This window comes from Scyliorhinus canicula, chromosome 1 (genome assembly GCF_902713615.1).
Source record: "Scyliorhinus canicula chromosome 1, sScyCan1.1, whole genome shotgun sequence".
NCBI lineage: Eukaryota > Metazoa > Chordata > Chondrichthyes > Carcharhiniformes > Scyliorhinidae > Scyliorhinus > Scyliorhinus canicula.
The window spans coordinates 294514218-294533627 of NC_052146.1; the positions used below are offsets into that span (position 1 = coordinate 294514218).

General features: G+C 48.5%; 1 protein-coding gene across 1 annotated transcript in view; it reads right to left on the bottom strand.

Moving 5' to 3' along the window:
• Positions 1-19410, bottom strand: part of kif26ba (kinesin family member 26Ba) — a 383305-nt gene that overhangs the window by 126362 nt on the left and 237533 nt on the right. The window contains 1 exon segment of the mRNA XM_038815524.1: positions 19287-19409. Coding sequence (XP_038671452.1) covers positions 19287-19409 — 123 coding nt within the window.

Consider the following 19410-nt stretch of genomic DNA (forward strand, 5'->3'; position numbering starts at 1 on the left):
ACTAATGGGATCAGCCCAGTAGGGGTCTGTTTACACAGCCTGAAGGGGAGCGTTAGCTTCAACTGAGTTATTCTTTCTTTGATATGGCTTTTCAATGCCTGCGCGTTTGTTTGGTCAAGTTTAAGAGGTGTGAATGGAGTACAGCTTCAGTTCCTGATGTTACAAATGGCTTTATCTGATGGACACCTTTATAAGGTTGTAAGAGCTGCAGTTTTATTCTAAGGAGATTTTTGCATGGCTGTTTATTGCATGAGCATTTCAAAGACTTGCCGCTGTCATATGGCTCACTGGTTCAGTACAGAGTGCATCGTGGGCGAGTGGGATTGAGGATGTAGGGGGTAGTGGGGATGATAGGGGCATGGGTAAGACCTTTTAAACCTACCTGTCCAAAGGTACCCGACTCCAAACTATGATTCTCGAGAAGCAGTGAGCCATGGGTCCTGAAGAAGCTCACCAGGTTGCACTAAAATTGGGGGAGGGTGGGGGAGGGTGGAGAACGATGGTCTGAGAGGCCTATCCACACACTGGAATCAGCCATGTTGGGAGTACAGGGCGCGGCCTCGATCCACATACCCATATCCCTCACCAGCAGAAGTTGCCAGAAATGGGAATGTGGGTGGCAATCACGGAATCGGGTCCCGCCTTCCGTTTGCAAAGGCCTTTGAAGTCAGCCTGACTCCAGGGGAACCGCGCCCTACATTTAGGAATTGCAGAATTAGCTGCTTCATGGTCAACATTACAACAATCATTTATCGTACTTCAAAAACTTCGCTGGCTGCAAAATGCTTTGGGACTGCCTAAGGTGGTAAAGACTTATGGAAGCGTGCAAGCTCTCTGCAGGAGTAATTCGCCTCGGTGCCACTCCACCGCCTTTTCCCCAAACGTTTTTCCACTTCACACAATGAATCCAAGGCTCCTCTGAAAGCCCGGATTGGGTCTGCCTCCGCCACACCCTCAGGCCGCGCACTCCAGACCCTAACCACGCGCTGCGGAAAAACATTGTTGACATTGCTTCTTTTGCTGATCACCTTCAGTCTGTCTCCTCCGGTTTCCCATCCTTCGTGGGAAGTTTCTCCCTACCTACTCCGCCCTGACCACTCATGATTTTGAATACCGCTATCAAATCTAATATCAATCTCGTCTTCTCCGAGGAGAACCGTTACTCAACTTCCTCATCTCTGGAACCATTCTCGTGAAGCTTTTCCCTGAAGCCTTTGCACCCTTTCTAAAATGGTGGGCCCAGAACTGGACGCAAGACTCTAGAACATAGAACATTACAGGGCAGTACGGGCCCTTCGGCCCTCGATGTTGCGCCGACCAAACTCTAGTTGAGACTGAACCGGTGGTTGACGCCAGTTTAACATAATCTCTTTGCCTACTCTTTGCATCTAATTATAAAGCCCAGGATTCCGTATGATTTTTTAACTGCTCTCTCAAACTACCCTGCCACCTTCAATCATTTGCGCACATATTACGCACAAGTTACATTTGAATTACACAAGTGCTGGGGCAGCACGGTAGCATGGTGGTTAGCATAAATGCTTCACAGCTCCAGGGTCCCAGGTTCGATTCCCGGCTGGGTCACTGTCTGTGTGGAGTCTGCACGTCCTCCCCGTGTGTGTGTGGGTTTCCTCCGGGTGCTCCGGTTTCCTCCCACAGTCCAAAGATGTGCGGGTTAGGTGGATTGGCCATGCTAAATTGCCCGTAGTGTCCTAAAAAGTAAGGTTGGGGGGGGTTGTTGGGTTAAGGGTATAGGGTGGATACGTGGGTTTGAGTAGGGTGATCATTGCTCGGCACAACATCGAGGGCCGAAGGGCCTGTTCTGTGCTGTACTGTTCTATGTTCTAAAGACCATCTTCTACATGATGTGGAGATGCTGGCGTTGGACTGGGGTGAGCACAGTAAGAAGTCTTACAACACCAGGTTAAAGTCCAACAGGTTTGTTTCAAACACAAGCTTTCGGAGTGCAGCTCCTTCCTCAGGTGAAGGAAGGAGCAGTGCTCCGAAAGCTAGTGTTTGAAACAAACATGTTGGACTTTAACCTGGTGTTGTAAGACTTCTTACCATCTTCTGCAAGAGAGGATCTACCATCGCCCCATCGTGACACCTCCAAGTCACTCACCACCTTGACTTGGAAATAATCGTTGTTCCTTCACTGTCGCTGGGTCAGAATCCTGGAACTCCCTCCCTAACAGCACTGTGGGTGTACCTACACCTGAATGACTGCGGCGGTTCAAGAAGGCAACTCACCACCATCTTCTGAAGGGCAACTAGGGATGGGCAATAAATGCTGACCAAACCAGCGATGCCCACATCCCGCAAATGAAGTAAAAAAAATATATATATATACCCCCAGCTATAGCCCCTTAAGTAAATGTACAGGGTAATGGCCAGGCATCTGTTTCTCCACATCGGGCGGTGAGAGAGAGTGAAAAAAGCGATTTCCCTGGCTGGGGAGGCGAACACCGAGGGACATAATCAAAACGTCACATGCGGGGCTTTCAGGGTTAAAGTTCAGAAAAACTTCTACATGTTGGGGGCGGCAGAAGTTTGGAAAGCTCTTCTGCCAACGGCAGCTGGTGAAAGATGATTGGATCACTTTCAAACACATTGGTAGATTTTGGCTAACCAAAAGTAGTGTGCATCGCAGCCCAGCATAACCGACAGTATTGAGGAATATGGAGAAAAGGTGGATATATGGAGGTAGGTCACACGGGTCAGCCATGATCTCACTGAAAGGCAGGGCAGACTTGAAGGGCTGAATGGCCTCCTCCTCGTCCTCTGCTGTTAGGTTAGGTGGATTGGCCCTTTGTGTCCAAAGATGCGCAGTTAGCTGGGGTCACAGGGACAGGGCGGGGGAGTGAGTCAAGCTGGGGGTCCTCTTTCGGAGGGTCTCCGACTCGATGGGCCGAATGGTCTCCTTCTGCACAGTAGGGATTCTATCAATCGCATTAAATAATATCTGTCTGGACCTGCCTGCCGCTATTCCTTTAAACTGTTGCCTACATGTTGACATTGTGCAATCTAATGTGCTTGAATCAAAATGAGATGCAATTGCTTAAGTGTTGCAGCCATAACTCAGAAAGCAATGCTGCTGCGTATGAAGTAATGTAGGATTATCGTGTAGCCGCAGTGATCTATGGTCCAGCTTAAAATGCTATCAATCAGATCACTGGACACAAATGAATTAGCAAAAAAATGTACTACTTCCACCTGATTAACCTCACGCCTGGGAGGTAATTGTGCTGCCTGAATGCCTGCTCTCTCTCATCATAGACACTGTGCAAGGTTTCTTTCCTTTGTGTGTTCGACGCCGAGCCCAGGAAAAGCCTTCTTGCAAGTGTGAAGTGGCCAAGCTGTCAACAGTCGACGGCATAGCCGACCCTTCCTGTGGAAACAGCCAGAATTTCCGGGTCGACGCTGTGGGTTTTTAAATGTTGTTTTTCGCAATCGAAACAAATCCATATAATTCTCTGCAAGTCCATATTCTCCTCGGCACTTGCTCTAACCAAATCCTCGCTGGTCTTTCACCCACGCCCACCTTCTGGTCTAGTCACTGAGGCTGATGAACTGTAGTGTGCATCGCAGCCCAGCCTAACGCTGTCCTTATTTGATAAGCACAGGCTTGTGTTACAGGACAGTACATGCGTTAGCCAATACAGACTTATGGACAGAGCGGGAGAGAAATTGGGGATACGACACTGTACTCTGTACCAGGACATCTATTTTATAGAGAATGATGCTTAATGCCACCAGGCAACAATGTCTCTGAACAGCAATACTCACACATTAAATTACTGCCCACATTTTGATGACATTTCTACATTGTCAGTTTTATTCCATCTTATTTCCTTTGCAAATTCCTCTGTCTAATTCTCAAACGAGAATTGATTGATTCCTTAACACCTTAAAATGACTTCAACCATTGCCCAACCCATCATGGACATTTCTCTCTCTCCCTCTCTCCACTTATCGATCCAGTATTCGCCTCTCTGACAATCCAGTATTCCCCTCTCTGACGATCCAGTATTCCCCTCTCTGACGATCCAGTATTCCCCTCTCTGACGATCCAGTATTCCCCTCTCTGACGATCCAGTATTCGCCTCTTTGACGCTCCAATATTCCCCTCGCTGACGATCCAATATTCCCCTCTCTGACGATCCAATATTCCCCTCTCTGACGATCCAGTATTCCCCTCTCTGATGATCCAATATTCCCCTCTCTGACGATCCAATATTCGCCTCTCTGACGATCCAGTATTCGCCTCTCTGACGATCCAGTATTCGCCTCTCTGACGATCCAATATTCCCCTCTCTGACGATCCAATATTCCCCTCTCTGACGATCCAATATTCCCCTCTCTGACGATCCAATATTCCCTCTCTGACGATCCAGTATTCGCCTCTCTGACGAACCAGTATTCCCCTCTCTGACGATCCAGTATTCCCCTCTCTGACGATCCAATATTCCCCTCTCTGACGATCCAATATTCCCCTCTCTGACGATCCAATATTCCCCTCTCTGACGATCCAATATTCCCCTCTCTGACGATCCAATATTCCCTCTCTGACGATCCAATATTCCCTCTCTGACGATCCAATATTCCCCTCTCTGACGATCCAATATTCACCTCTCTGACGATTCAGTATTCACCTCTCTGACGATCCAATATTCCCCTCTCTGACGATCCAATATTCCCCTCTCTGACGATCCAATATTCACCTCTCTGACGATTCAGTATTCACCTCTCTGACGATCCAATATTCCCCTCTCTAACGATCCAATATTCCCCTCTCTGACGATCCAATATTCCCCTCTCTAACGATCCAATATTCACCTCTCTGACAATCCAGTATTCGCCTCTCTGATGATCCAATATTCACCTCTCTGACGATCATGTATTCCCCTCTATGACAATCCAGTATTCGCCTCTCTGACGATCCAATATTCCCTCTCTGACGATCCAGTATTCGCCTCTCTGACGATCCAATATTCCCCTCTCTGACGATTCAGTATTCCCCTCTCTGACGATCCAATATTCACCTCTCTGACGATTCAGTATTCACCTCTCTGACGATCCAATATTCCCCTCTCTGACGATCCAATATTCCCTCTCTGACGATCCAATATTCCCCTCTCTGACGATCCAGTATTCACCTCTGATGATCCAATATTCATCTCTCTGACGATCCAATATTCCCCTCTCTGACGATTCAGTATTCACCTCTCTGACGATCCAATATTCCCCTCTCTGACGATCCAGTATTCCCCTCTCTGATGATCCAGTATTCCCCTCTCTGACGATCCAATATTCCCTCTCTGATGATCCAATATTCCCCTCTCTGACGATTCAGTATTCACCTCTCTGACGATTCAGTATTCACCTCTCTGATGATTCAGTATTCACCTCTCTGACGATCCAATATTCACCTCTCTGACGATCCAATATTCCCTCTCTGATGATCCAATATTCCCCTCTCTGACGATCCAATATTCCCCTCTCTGACGATCCAATATTCCCCTCTCTGACGATCCAATATTCCCCTCTCTGACGATCCAATATTCCCCTCTCTGACGATCCAGTATTCCCCTCTCTGACGATCCAGTATTCGCCTCTCTGACGATCCAATATTTCCCTCTCTGATGATTCAGTATTCCCCTCTCTGACGATTCAGTATTCCCCTCTCTGACAATCCAGTATTCGCCTCTCTGACAATCCAGTATTCCCCTCTCTGACGATCCAGTATTCGCCTCTCTGACGATTCAGTATTCGCCTCTCTGACGATCCAATATTCCCCTCTCTGACGATCCAATATTCCCCTCTCTGACGATCCAATATTCCCCTCTCTGACGATCCAATATTCCCTCTCTGACGATTCAGTATTCACCTCTCTGACGATCCAATATTCCCCTCTCTGACGATCCAATATTCCCCTCTCTGACGATCCAATATTCCCCTCTCTGACGATCCAATATTCCCTCTCTGACGATCCAGTATTCCCCTCTCTGACGATCCAGTATTCACCTCTCTGACGATCCAATATTCCCCTCTCTGACGATCCAATATTCACCTCTCTGACAATCCAATATTCCCCTCTCTGACGATTCAGTATTCATCTCTCTGACGATTCAGTATTCACCTCTCTGACGATTCAGTATTCACCTCTCTGACGATTCAGTATTCACCTCTCTGACGATCCAATATTCACCTCTCTGACGATCCAATATTCCCTCTCTGATGATCCAATATTCCCCTCTCTGACGATCCAATATTCCCTCTCTGACAATCCAGTATTTGCCTCTCTGACGATCCAGTATTCGCCTCTCTGACGATCCAGTATTCCCCTCTCTGACAATTCAGTATTCCCCTCTCTGACGATCCAATATTCCCTCTCTGACGATCCAATATTCCCCTCTCTGACGATCCAATATTCCCCTCTCTGACGATCCAATATTCCCCTCTCTGACGATCCAGTATTCGCCTCTCTGATGATCCAATATTCCCCTCTCTGACGATCCAGTATTCCCCTCTCTGACGATCCAATATTCCCCTCTCTGACGATCCAGTATTCCCCTCTCTGACGATCCAGTATTCGCCTCTCTGACGATCCAATATTTCCCTCTCTGATGATTCAGTATTCCCCTCTCTGACGATCCAATATTCCCCTCTCTGACGATCCAGTATTCGCCTCTCTGACGATTCAGTATTCGCCTCTCTGACGATCCAATATTCCCCTCTCTGACGATCCAATATTCCCCTCTCTGACGATCCAATATTCCCCTCTCTGACGATCCAATATTCCCTCTCTGACGATTCAGTATTCACCTCTCTGACGATCCAATATTCCCCTCTCTGACGATCCAATATTCCCCTCTCTGACGATCCAATATTCCCCTCTCTGACGATCCAGTATTCCCCTCTCTGACAATCCAGTATTCACCTCTCTGACAATCCAGTATTCCCCTCTCTGACGATCCAGTATTCACCTCTCTGACGATCCAATATTCCCCTCTCTGACGATCCAGTATTCCCCTCTCTGACAATCCAGTATTCACCTCTCTGACAATCCAGTATTCCCCTCTCTGACGATCCAGTATTCACCTCTCTGACGATCCAGTATTCCCCTCGCTGACGATCCAACATTCACCTCTCGGACGATCCAATATTCCCCTCTCTGACGATCCAGTATTCGCCTCTCTGACGATCCAATATTCCCCTCTCTGACGATCCAATATTCCCTCTCTGATGATTCAGTATTCCCCTCGCTGACGATCCAATATTCACCTCTCTGACGATCCAATATTCACCTCTCTGACGATCCAATATTCCCTCTCTGACGATCCAGTATTCGCCTCTCTGACGATCCAATAGTCCCCTCTCTGACAACCCAGTATTCCCCTCTCTGACGATCCAATATTCGCCTCTCTGACGATCCAATATTCCCCTCTCTGACGATCCAATATTCCCCTCTCTGACGATCCAGTATTCGCTTCTCTGACGATCCAATATTCCCCTCTCTGACAATCCAGTATTCCCCTCTCTGACGATCCAGTATTCGCCTCTCTGACGATCCAATATTCCCCTCTCTGACGATCCAATATTCCCCTCTCTGACGATCCAGTATTCGCCTCTCTGATGATCCAATATTCCCCTCTCTGACAATCCAGTATTCCCCTCTCTGACGATCCAGTATTCCCCTCTCTGACAATCCAGTATTCCCCTCTCTGATGATCCAGTATTCGCCTCTCTGACGATCCAGTATTCGCCTCTCTGACGATCCAATATTCGCCTCTCTGACAATCCAATATTCCCCTCTCTGACGATCCAATATTCCCCTCTCTGACGATCCAATATTCCCCTCTCTGACGATCCAATATTCCCCTCTCTGACGATCCAGTATTCCCCTCTCTGACGATCCAATATTCCCCTCTCTGACGATCCAATATTCCCCTCTCTGACGATCCAGTATTCCCCTCTCTGACGATCCAATATTCCCCTCTCTGACAATCCAGTATTCCCCTCTCTGACGATCCAATATTCCCCTCTCTGACGATCCAATATTCGCCTCTCTGACGATCCAATATTCGCCTCTCTGACGATCCAGTATTCCCCTCTCTGACGATCCAATATTCCCTCTCTGACGATCCAATATTCCCCTCTCTGACGATCCAGTATTCCCCTCTCTGACGATCCAATATTCCCCTCTCTGACGATCCAATATTCCCTCTCTGACGATCCAGTATTCACCTCTCTGACGATCCAGTATCCGCCTCTCCGTTGAGTGCAGAAACCTTTCCCCTGCCTCAATGCCGCACACCACCGGTGTATCATGTCTGCGCAGAGGTTTACTGCCCACTGGTCTCGTTTACCATCTGTACCAACTGCTGGCTTCCATGGTTCCCTCGATAACTCCCGGGAGCCCCTTTCCCGGCCCGAGGTCTCTCTTCAATAGTAACTTTAATAACATCTTGTGCTGACCACCAAATAGCCTGGGGTTACCCAGCAATTTCACCATCAGTTTGCACAATGTGCTTCTCCCCACAACCCACTCATTCTCTTTTTTAATATGCCTTTTATTATTTTGCCAGCCGCCTCAACTGCTTTCCATAAGACGTCGGAACGGAAGTAGGCCATTCGGCCCATCAAGTCCGTTCCACCACTCAGTGAGACCATGACTGATCTGATAATCCTGAACTCCACTTTCCTGCCTCATCACTGTAACCCTTGATTCCCTCACTGATTAAAATGCTGGGCGGGATTCTCCATAGCATCACGCCAAAATCGGGATCGGCGATCCGGTGGAGAACGGACTCCGACGATCGATCCGGGGAAAGCGCCGGTTTGATGCCGGTTTGCGATGCTCCGGCCCCTGCAAACCGCGTCATCGGGACACGCGGCACGCGCAGTCGCAAGGCCATTGGCACGTCACCGGCTGGCCCACCCACGATGCTCCACCCCTGATGGGCCAGGTTCCTGGCGGCATGGGCCTCGTGTGGTCTCAGCGGTCGGGAACCTGGTGTACCAGCTGCAGACAATGCCCAATGCCGCCACACCCGTCCGGGATTTGTGCCGCTGGCCGGGGGGGGGGCACCTTAACTAGGGCCAATGGGACCGGTGGAGAGTGGCCGGGGGATGGGCTGTGGGGTTGGGGTGGGCAGGTTAGGGTTCAAGCACGACCGCCGCCCTGTTTATCGGCGCAACCAGTGCAGGTCATCAGCCCTGCGCATGCGCGGCCCGGGACCTGGCCATTCTCTGGCTGTTTTCCGCACGATCCACGGGTGTTTCACGCGTCGCCCCCCCCACCGGTACTGGAACTTTCCTGTCGTGAACCACCCGCGGTTTCTCCATTAGCGCCGGCATTTAGCCCTGGAACAGAGAATTCCGCCCGCTGTCTATCACTCGCGCCCGTGCTCTCCCACTCACAAGGAAACGGAATGGTTCCAGAAGAATAATAATGTTGACTTTGTGCTATCCTGCTATGAACTTACAATCTGGAATCTATCATCAAGGAAGAAATAGCGAGGCATCTGGATGGAAATTGTCCCATTGGGCAGACGCAGCATGGGTTCGTAAAGGGCAGGTCATGCCTAACTAATTTAGTGTAATTTTTTGAGGACATTACCAGTGCTGCAGACAACAGGGAGCCAATGGATGTGGTATATCTGGATTTCTGGAAAGCTTTTGACAAGGTGCCACACAGAGGTTGCTGCATGGCGTTAAGGGTGAAATGGTAGCCTGGATAGAGGATTGGTTAATTCATAGAAAGCAAAGAGTGGGGATTAATGGGTGTTTCTCTGGTCGGCAATCAGTAGCTAGTGGTGTCCCTCAGGGATCAGTGTTGGGCCCACAATTGTTCACAATTTACATAGATGATTTGGAGTTGGGGACCAAGGGCAATGTGTCCAAGTTTGCAGATGACACTAAAATGAGTGGTAAAGCAAAAAGTGCAGAGGATACTGGAAGTCTGCAGAGGGATTTGGATAGGTTAAGTGAATGGGCTAGGGTCTGGCAGATGGAATACAATGTTGACAAATGTGAGGTTATCCATTTTGGTAGGAATAACAGCAAAATGGATTATTATTTAAATGGCAAAATATTAAAACATGCCGCTGTGCAGAGAGACCTGGGTGTGCTAGTGCATAAGTCGCAAAAAGTTGGCTCACAGGTGCAACAGGTGATTAGGAAGGCGAATGGAGTTTTGCCCTTCATTGCTAGAGGGATGGAGTTTAAGACTAGGGAGGTTATGCTGCAATTGTATAAGGTGTTAGTGAGGCCACACCTGGAGTATTGTGTTCAGTTTTGGTCTCCTTACCTGAGAAAAGACGTACTGGCGCTGGAGGGTGTGCAGAGGAGATTCACGAGGTTAATCCCAGACCTGAAGGGGTTGGATTATGAGGAGAGGTTGAGTAGACTGGGACTGTACTCGCTGGAATTTAGAAGGATGAGGGGGGTCTTATAGAAACATATAAAATTATGAAGGGAATAGATAGGATAGATGTGGGTAGGTTGTTTCCACTGGCGGGTGAAAGCAGAACTAGGGGGCATAGCCTCAAAATAGATTTAGGACTGAGTTTAGGAGGAACTTCTTCACCCAAAGGGTTGTGAATCTATGGAATTCCTTGCCCAGTGAAGCAGTTGAGGCTCCTTCATTAAATGTTTTTAAGGTAAAGATAGATAGTTTTTTGAAGAATAAAAGGATTAAGGGTTATGGTGTTTGGGCCGGAAAAAGATCAACCATGATCTCATTGAATGGCGGAGCAGGCTTGAGGGGCCAGGTGGCCTACTCCTGCTCCTAGTTCTATGTTCAAACCATGTGAATTAGGAGCAGGAGTAGGCCACTCAGCTCCTCGAGCCTGCTCCGCCATTCAATGAGATTGTGGCCAATCTGACTGTGACCTCAACCCCATATTCCCGCCTGCCCCCAATAACCTTTCACCCCCTTGTTCATCAAGAACCTATCTATCTCTGCCTTAAAAACATTGAAAGACTCTGATCCCACTGCGTTTTTAAGGAAGAGAGTTCCCGAGCCCCACAACCCTTTGAGAGAAAAGGATTCTCTTCAGCTCTGTCGTAAATGAGCAACCCCTTATTTTTAAACAGTGACAGTTCCCACCCCAGCCTCAAAGCCCCCCCCCCCCGGCCCCACTCTTCAGCCTTGACCTGATTGGGAGGCCTCCGAGCATCACCTCACACCACCCCTGCCCAGGTTCTCCCGCTGGCTGGCTCTTCCACACTCCACCACACTAACCATAATATCGAACTGACTTGGCAATGGGCAAGTTAATTATTTTGTAATATGAGGTACTTGGATGCTTTCCATAATTAACAAGCGATTAAATCAAATGGTGTCACCGGCAGCGCAGTCCAAATTAACGAGAATTATTGGCTTGCTAGAACAAAATTAATTGGCACATCATGCTGACCTTTAATTCGACAATTGATTCGCTTGCCCGGTTTCACTCGTTACAGATGCAGGTCGGGACTTGAGTGCATTTTTAACTCTTCGCTGTGTGGGGCCAGAGTAAGGAATGATCCCCCAGGCCCATTAAGGACAAATTAGGCCTCCAAACCCTCGCCCTCTGTTTGAATGTGAGACCCGCCGGCCACCCCAGGCATCTTCCAGTCCCGCCGAAAGTTGATGGTACCTTTGGCTAGGCCGCATGATCTCTCGCAACGGATCCCGCCTGGTCAGGACTGGGAAATCCTGGCCAGAGTTAATGTTCCAGGGTCTGTGACCTTTCTTCAGAACTGGGAAAAGTTACAGAGGTGGGGTAGGTTTTCAACGAGGGGGCTGGTGGGATAAGGACAAAAGGCGGGTCTGTGGCAGGGTTAAAGTCAGGAGACGTTGAATGACAGAAGAGTCGTCCAGGGCCAAAGGGAGTGGAGATGGGGTAAGAAAGGAAACAATAGATGTGCCCAGGGCAGGAGTGCGGCTGGCTGAAAGATAAAATAGGAGGAACAACCAGAACAAACAAAGGAAAGTAGACAAAATGGCCGCCACAATTAGGGTACGAGTACTCGTCAACACTGCTTTTTGCTGAAAAGACGAGGGCCTGTCCTCTTCAGCCAGGAATCTTTCATTCTCCTGACATGTCAGATTGTTTATTAAAATGACTTTTATATTCCCTTCATGGTGGATTAGAAACATGGCGATGGAGGCTTCCTCAAGCACAGGGCTTTCCAAGCTGCGGGTCAACACCCCCAGTGGGGTCGCGAGATGACATTTGGGGGTCAAGAGCTCTGAGGCACGTGGAGCTCTGACCGAGTGTTAACAACAGTGAGGCCCCCTCAAATCCATGCGTTTTTTTGCAAACAGTGGTATGGCCTAACTGGCACGAGTACTTCTCCCGAAGAAACCAGGGACACGGTCGGTGGCTATTATTGACAAACCACACACGCACATGAACCCACATGAATACGCAAACGCACACACACGCGCACAAACATGCGCCTGCATGCACACACGTACACACAAATGTACGCACACATATACACATACGCGCATACATACACATGAATGCACACACGTACACACACGCACACATGTACACACACACACTTGCTCGCACACACTTGCACACACATTGGGAAGTACTGCTTTAAAACCTGCAATCACCATCAATCCATTCTCGAAAAGCCAAACTTCATTCTCCCTGTCCACTCAAGCTAGACTAAGACCATTCTCCTATTTGATATGAGGTCAGGAAGAGGCGATGACACAGAAATGGAGATTGAAGGGGAGGGTGCAGATCGAAGGTTGTGGAGTGGCTGGGAGGATAAAGGTTGCCACACAGGACGTTCTGGAAACCTTAAGGTTTGATGTCTCCAGTTCCACAAAACCCAACTGATTCACATCACCACAGCAGGGCTGAGCACCCTTTACATACATTAGCTCTCGGTGACACTCACTGGGGCCCAACCTCCAGCCCTAGTTTCAAGATCCTCATCCTCAACTCCAAATCTGTCTGCGAAGGTGACCATCTCTCCTGAATGCTCTGGCTCTAAGTCCTGGATACATCCTCCTCTCCTCTTCTCTCCTTTCATTATTACAAACACTGATGAACAGCAAAAGAACCTCTGCTCCACCCATCCTGCCCCACAGAAATGTGAGACCTTGCGTATCACAATAGTGGTGTTCCCCACACTTCCCATCTGATCCCCTGAGAGAAGTGAAAATCAGACCAGAACTCAGGGCAATTCAAGATGAAGATAGGTAGTTTTTTGGAGAATAAAGGAAGAAAGGGTTATGGTGTTCGGGCTGGAAAGTGGTGCTGAATCCACGAAAGATCAGCCATGATCTCATTGAATGGCAGAGCAGGTTCGAGGGGCCAGATGGCCGACTCCTGCTCCTAGTTCTGACGAAAACTATCTGGCAGATTTGAAAAAGAGCAGGAGAGTTCTCCCAGGAGTCCTGACCAATATTTATCCCCCAACAAACATCTTTGCGACAGGTTACCCGGCTATTATTGAATTGTTCTTTGTGGGATCTTGCTGTGCACAAACCGCCTACACTGCAACAGCGTCAACGCTTTGGAAATACTCCACGGTCGGCGAAGCACTTTGCAATGCCCTCAGACTCAGAAAGGCACCAGATAAATGCAGGGTTAATGCAGAATACAAGAGCAGGGATGTACTTCTGAGGCTGTGCAAGGCTCTGGTCAGACCCCATTTGGAATATTGTGAGCAGTTTTAGGCCCCGTATCTAAGGAAGGATGTGCTAGCCTTGGTAAGGGTCCAGAGGAGATTCACAAGAATGATCCCTGGAATTAAGTGCTTATCGTACGAGGAACGGTTGAGGACTCTGGGTCTGTACTCATTGGAGTTTAGAAGGATGAGGGGGGGGATCTTATTGAAACTTACAGGATACTACGAAGCCTGGATAGAGTGAACGTGGAGAGGATTTTTCCACTTGTAGGAAAAACTAGAAGCAGAGGACACAATCTCAGACTGAAGGGACGATCCTTTAAGACAGAGATGAAGAGGAATTTCTTCAGCCAGAAGGTGGTGAATCTGTGGAACTCTTTGCCACAGAAGGCTGTGGAGGCCAAATCACTGAGTGTATTTAAGACAGAGATAGATAGGTTCTTGATTAACAAGGGGATCAGGGGTTATGGGGAGAAGGCAGGAGAATGGGGATGCAAAAAATATCAGCCATGATTGAATGGCGGAGCAGACTCAATGGGCCGAGTGGCCTAATTCTACTCCCATGTCTTATGATTTTAAATGTTTCCATGTTATTCCCATTTCGGTGGTGAAGGGGTGTGTGGGTAGACTGCTGTGGAGGCGGACTGCCCCAATGTGTACAGCAAGAGTCAAAATTCTCCTGTTAAATTTTCAAAAAATATCCGGTAACTGGCTGATTTTGAATCCAAACCGACCTCAGCCTCATGAACACCTTCTGTTTTCCCTCTCTAAGGGTTGCCAAGGTCCTAAGTGAAGCCGAGCTGCGCCCGTTTCCTTTAGACACCAGTTGGGAATCACACGCCAGGGACTGCCCATAATGTCACAATAGATAGTCAACCTCACTCATGGGGGACCGCAAGGATGGCGGGGAGTAAGAAATGGAGGGAAGGGGGGGGGGGGGGGGGGGGGGGGGGGCTTGGGCAGTAAGCTGCAGTAGGAGAGGGCGTGCGATTCACCCTGCATCCCCCTCTGTTAGGCCTGACCTGCGAATGCTTGATGCCGACACTGGTGATAAATGTGTTTGATTATCTCACACTGACATCCCTTCCCTCTGATACGTACAAGCATTTATTTACTCCAGCTCTCTTCCTTAATGTACAGCAAATTTAATTAAACTCGATGCTCACTCAAGGAGTAAGAATAGCCCATGCTTCTTTCCGCAGATCGATTTACAAAACGGCAACGGCCCTTATGTCGGACGTAAAATTTGGCCGGGCCCGACGGACATGGAAAGAATATGTCACTATCATCCCATAAACAAGCAGATTAAAAAGGTAGGAAGAGTGTAGAACAGACGTTGGGAGGTGGGAGGGATGACGGGGAGGGGGGGGGGCAGGAGTGTGAACAGTGGCAGAGTGGAAATGACACTGGGCTAGTAATCCAGCTAATTCTCTGGGGACAAATCCCACCATCCTGGCTGATGGAATTTAAATTAAATCAAGACAAAATCTGGAACTGAAAAGCTAGTCTCAGTAATGGCGACCGTGACACTATCATTGGTTGTTGTAAAAACGCCATCTGGTTCACTAATGCTCTTCAGGGAAGGAAATCTGCCATCCTTACCCGGTCTGTTGACACTGAAGACTTCCCTCTGAAATAGCAGCGACACCACATCCCGTCAAAGAATCAAAAAAATGAACTGTGATTGAAGAGTTAGAACTAGCCGTGGGTAACAAAAAGTGGCAGCCTAGCTCCGCCTCCAGTAGGAAAAATGGTCCTCGAGCATACCCTCCAGCAAGGAAGGTTCTACGGTTGCCAACTCCGGTTGGTCATTGTCCTGTAGGCCCATCACATGACCCCCTCGACTCCCATGTGCCCCACCTTCCGTCCAGCCTGTCAATCCTTTCCTAATATGTATATTTACACATTTCTGACATCATCCTGAAATGTCCTCTGCACCCTTTCCCCATATCCTTTTTATAATGACGACCAGAACTACACACAGAGCTGTGAAGTGTAGTCTAACAGAGGTCCTTAAGTGGATTTTGCATAATTTCCCTACTTTTCAATTCTATCCATTCATTTTTAGAAATGGGACGGCACAGTAGCACAGTGGTTAGCATCCGGCTTGGGTCACTGTCTGTGTGGAGTCTGCACGTTCTCCCCGTGTGTGCGTGGGTTTCCTCCGGGTGCTCCGGTTTCCTCCCACAGTCCAAAGATGTGCAGGTTAGGTGGATTGGCCATGCTAAATTGCCCTTAATGTCTAAAAAGGTTAGGTGGGGTTATTGGGTTACGGGGATAGGGTGGAGGTGTGGGCTTAAGTCGGGTGCTCGTTCCAAGGGCCGGTGCAGACACGATGGGCCAAATGGCCTCCTTCTGCACTGTAAATCCTATGAAAATAAAGGCTAGTGTTTGGTTTGATTTTTATGGCCTTGCTAACCTTTGCCACGACTTTTAGTGTTTGATGTATTTGTACTCGGAGATCCCTTTATTCCCGTACCCCATGGAGACTCAGACCTTCCATGTAACGACTGACCTTCCTATAAAACCATAAGACATAGGTCCAGAAGTAGGCCACTCAGCCCATCGAATCTACTCCGCCATTCAATCACGGCTAATATGTTTCCCATTCCCATTCTCCTGCCTTCTCTCCATATTGCCTTCTCCCCTTATTGATCAAGAACCTATCTATTTCTGTCTTAAAGACACTCAGTGACTTGGCCTCCACAGCCTTCCTGCGGCAAAGAGTTCCACAGATTCACCACCCTCTGGCTGAAGAAATTCCTCCCCATCTCTGTTTTAAAGGACGGAGCCTTTAGTCAGACGCTGTGCTCTTGGGTTTTAGTTTTTCCTATAAGTGGAAACATCCTCTCCACCTCCACTCTGTCCAGGCCTTGCAGTATCCTGTAAGTTTCAATAAGATCCCCCCTCATCCTTCTAAACTCCAACGAGTACAGACCCAGAGTTCGCAACCGTTTCTCACATGACAAAAGTCCTTCATCTGGGGATCATTCTTGTGAACCTCCTCTGGACCCTTTCCAAGGCCACTACATCCTTCCTTAGATACGGGGCCCAAAACTGCTCACAATACTCCAAATGGGGTCTGACCAGAGCCTTATACAGTTTCAGAAGTACATCCCTGCTCTTGTATTCTAGCCTTCTCAACATGAATACTAACATTGCATTAGCCTTCCTAACTGCCGACTGAACCTGCATATTAACCTTAAGAGAATCCTGAACTCGGACTCCGAAGTCCCTTTGTGCTTCTGATTTCCATAGCCTTTTCCCATTTAGAAAACAGTCTACGCCTCAATTCTTCCTCCCAAAGTACATAACCTCACACTTTTCCACATTGTATTCCATCTGCCATTTCTTTGTCCACTCTCCTAGTCTGTCCTAAACCTTCTGCAGCCCCCCTGCTTCCTCAATACCACCTGTCCCCCGACATACCTTTGTATCATCTGCAAACTTAGCAACCGTGCCTTCAGTTCCTTCTTCCAGATCATTAATGTCTATTGTGAAAAGTTGTGGTCCCAGCACAGTGTGTGCAGAGACAGAGGGAACTGGACTCGGGCTGCAGGGCACACTGGGAGAGTCGTGAGCAAAGGCTTTGTAAATAGATGCGCTGAGTATAAAAACAGGGAAGTTATGCTGAACTTTTCTGAAGTTCTGTCCCGGCTATAACTCGAGTATTGTGTCCAGTTCCGGCCAGCATACTTCAGAAAGTCTGCGGGGGCCCTTGAGATGCGGAGGAGATTTGCCAGAATGGTTCCAGGTATATCTTAGCTACAAGGTCGGGTTGGCGAAGATGGGGTCAATCTCGGGGCAAAAGAGATTGAGGGGAGATTTGACAAAGGTATAGAAGATTATAACAGGTTTGGATAAGGTAGACAAGGCAAAACCCATTAACTGATGGTGGGGGGGGGGGGGGGGGTATAGATGGGGGGGGGGGGCTGGTTTAGCTCACTCGGCTAAATCGCTGGCTTTTAAAGCATACCAAGCAGGCCAGCAGCACGGTTCAATTCCCGTACCAGCCTCCCCGGACAGGCGCCGGAATGTGGCGACTAGGGGCTTTTCACAGTAACTTCATTGAAGCCTACTCGTGACAATAAGCGATTTTCATTTCATTTTCATTTTTCATTCATTGTAGGTCTTCGGCAAGAATTGCAGGGGATGTGTGGGGAAGAATTCTGTTTACATAGCGAGTGGTAAATGGCCTCGAACCCGTTGCCGATGAGGGTGCTGGAGGCGAAGACGGTGATTGATTTCAAAAGAAATTGGATGGAAACTTGAGGCAAATAAACTTGCAGAGTTACAGGGATAGAGCGGGGGAATGGAACTGACTGGACTGCTCTACAGAGAGCTTGCATAAACCTGATGGGCCGAATGGTCTCCTTCCTTTGCCTTTCTGAATCCACATCACAGCTGGAGTGGTTAGGTGAGGAGTCTAGTGGGCTCAACTGTGATACTCCTCTAGTTGAATAGTCAGCCACCATGTACCGCCACGGCCCATTAACCAGTTGGGACAAGGTGCCCAGTGCTAATGGAACCAAATCAATCAAGGGGAGGGGGAGGGCAATAAATCGGGTAAACTTATATAGGAAGGAAAGTGTTATCAGATGGTTTTTCTCTCAACTCGAATCCCTGGTTAGTCCGACATTATCTAATTTGTTTCTCTCAAATGTAGACACTCCAGTCCCTGAAGGGTCAAGAGCCATAAACAGCGAATAAATAGAAATCAATACAGGGATGATTCAATTAACCAACTTGTTAGTTGGTAGAAGGGCTCTTCAGTTTCTCATTGGACAGCTGGCTCATTCCTCCGTGCACAATTCAAATGGTGATCCTTCTGTCAGGTAATGTTTAACTGGAGTGCTCCTGTGGCCCATTGCCAGCTGGTCAGAAATGATCAGACTGTCTGTTGGTTATTCAGCAATTCCACCCCGCCCCAATTGTCGTAAAACCCTATCTGGTTCACTAATGTCCTACAGGAGGGGAAATCTGCCGTCCTTACCCTGAGGCCTACCTGTGACTCCAGACCCACAGCAATGTGGTTGACTCATAACTGCCCTCTGAACCAATTCAGGGGTAATTAGGGATGGGCACCAAGTGCTGGGCCTCACCCGCTGAGCCCACATCCCATCAAATAATATTTTAAAAATGGATATTTTAACGCAAGTCGCGTTATTTCAGCCTTTGGGCTGCGCTCCATCTTGAATAGAATTGAATACCGTTATCAAATTGCGGGGAGCCTCTCATCACCGCCACTGGGCCTTGTCAATTCAGGTAATCCAGGATGCGTCATCACATGACCTCCAGACTCCAATTGCTCCCACCTCACACTCCTGCCATTAATTGCATGGGAATGACTATCTTTCAGCCCTTCCCATGGTTCATCGGGAAGGGACTAGGCTCTTGTTACTCCTGTTGGACAATCCTTGACTGCCAGTCAAACAACCTCTTCCCACATCCCCAATGATTGTAGGGCTAGTAAAAAAGAATACCTCAATGTTTAAAAAACATTGACGACGACATTTCTGCTGAGGTCGCTTGCAGCAGTTCGCAGGACATTAAATTTTGATTTCTGGAGACTCGAGGGCAATCCTGGAATAAACCAGCAAACCGTACGCGTGGCGCTCTCGGCCTGCCACGGTGCCGCTTACCTTTCCCATCCCTGGGTTGTCCTTCACCTTGTTGATGGCCCTGAGCAGGCATGGCGGCGCTGGGGGCGGGGACATTTGCAGAATTCCGCTGAAGTTGGTCGGGAAGGGTGGGCTCTCGGACACA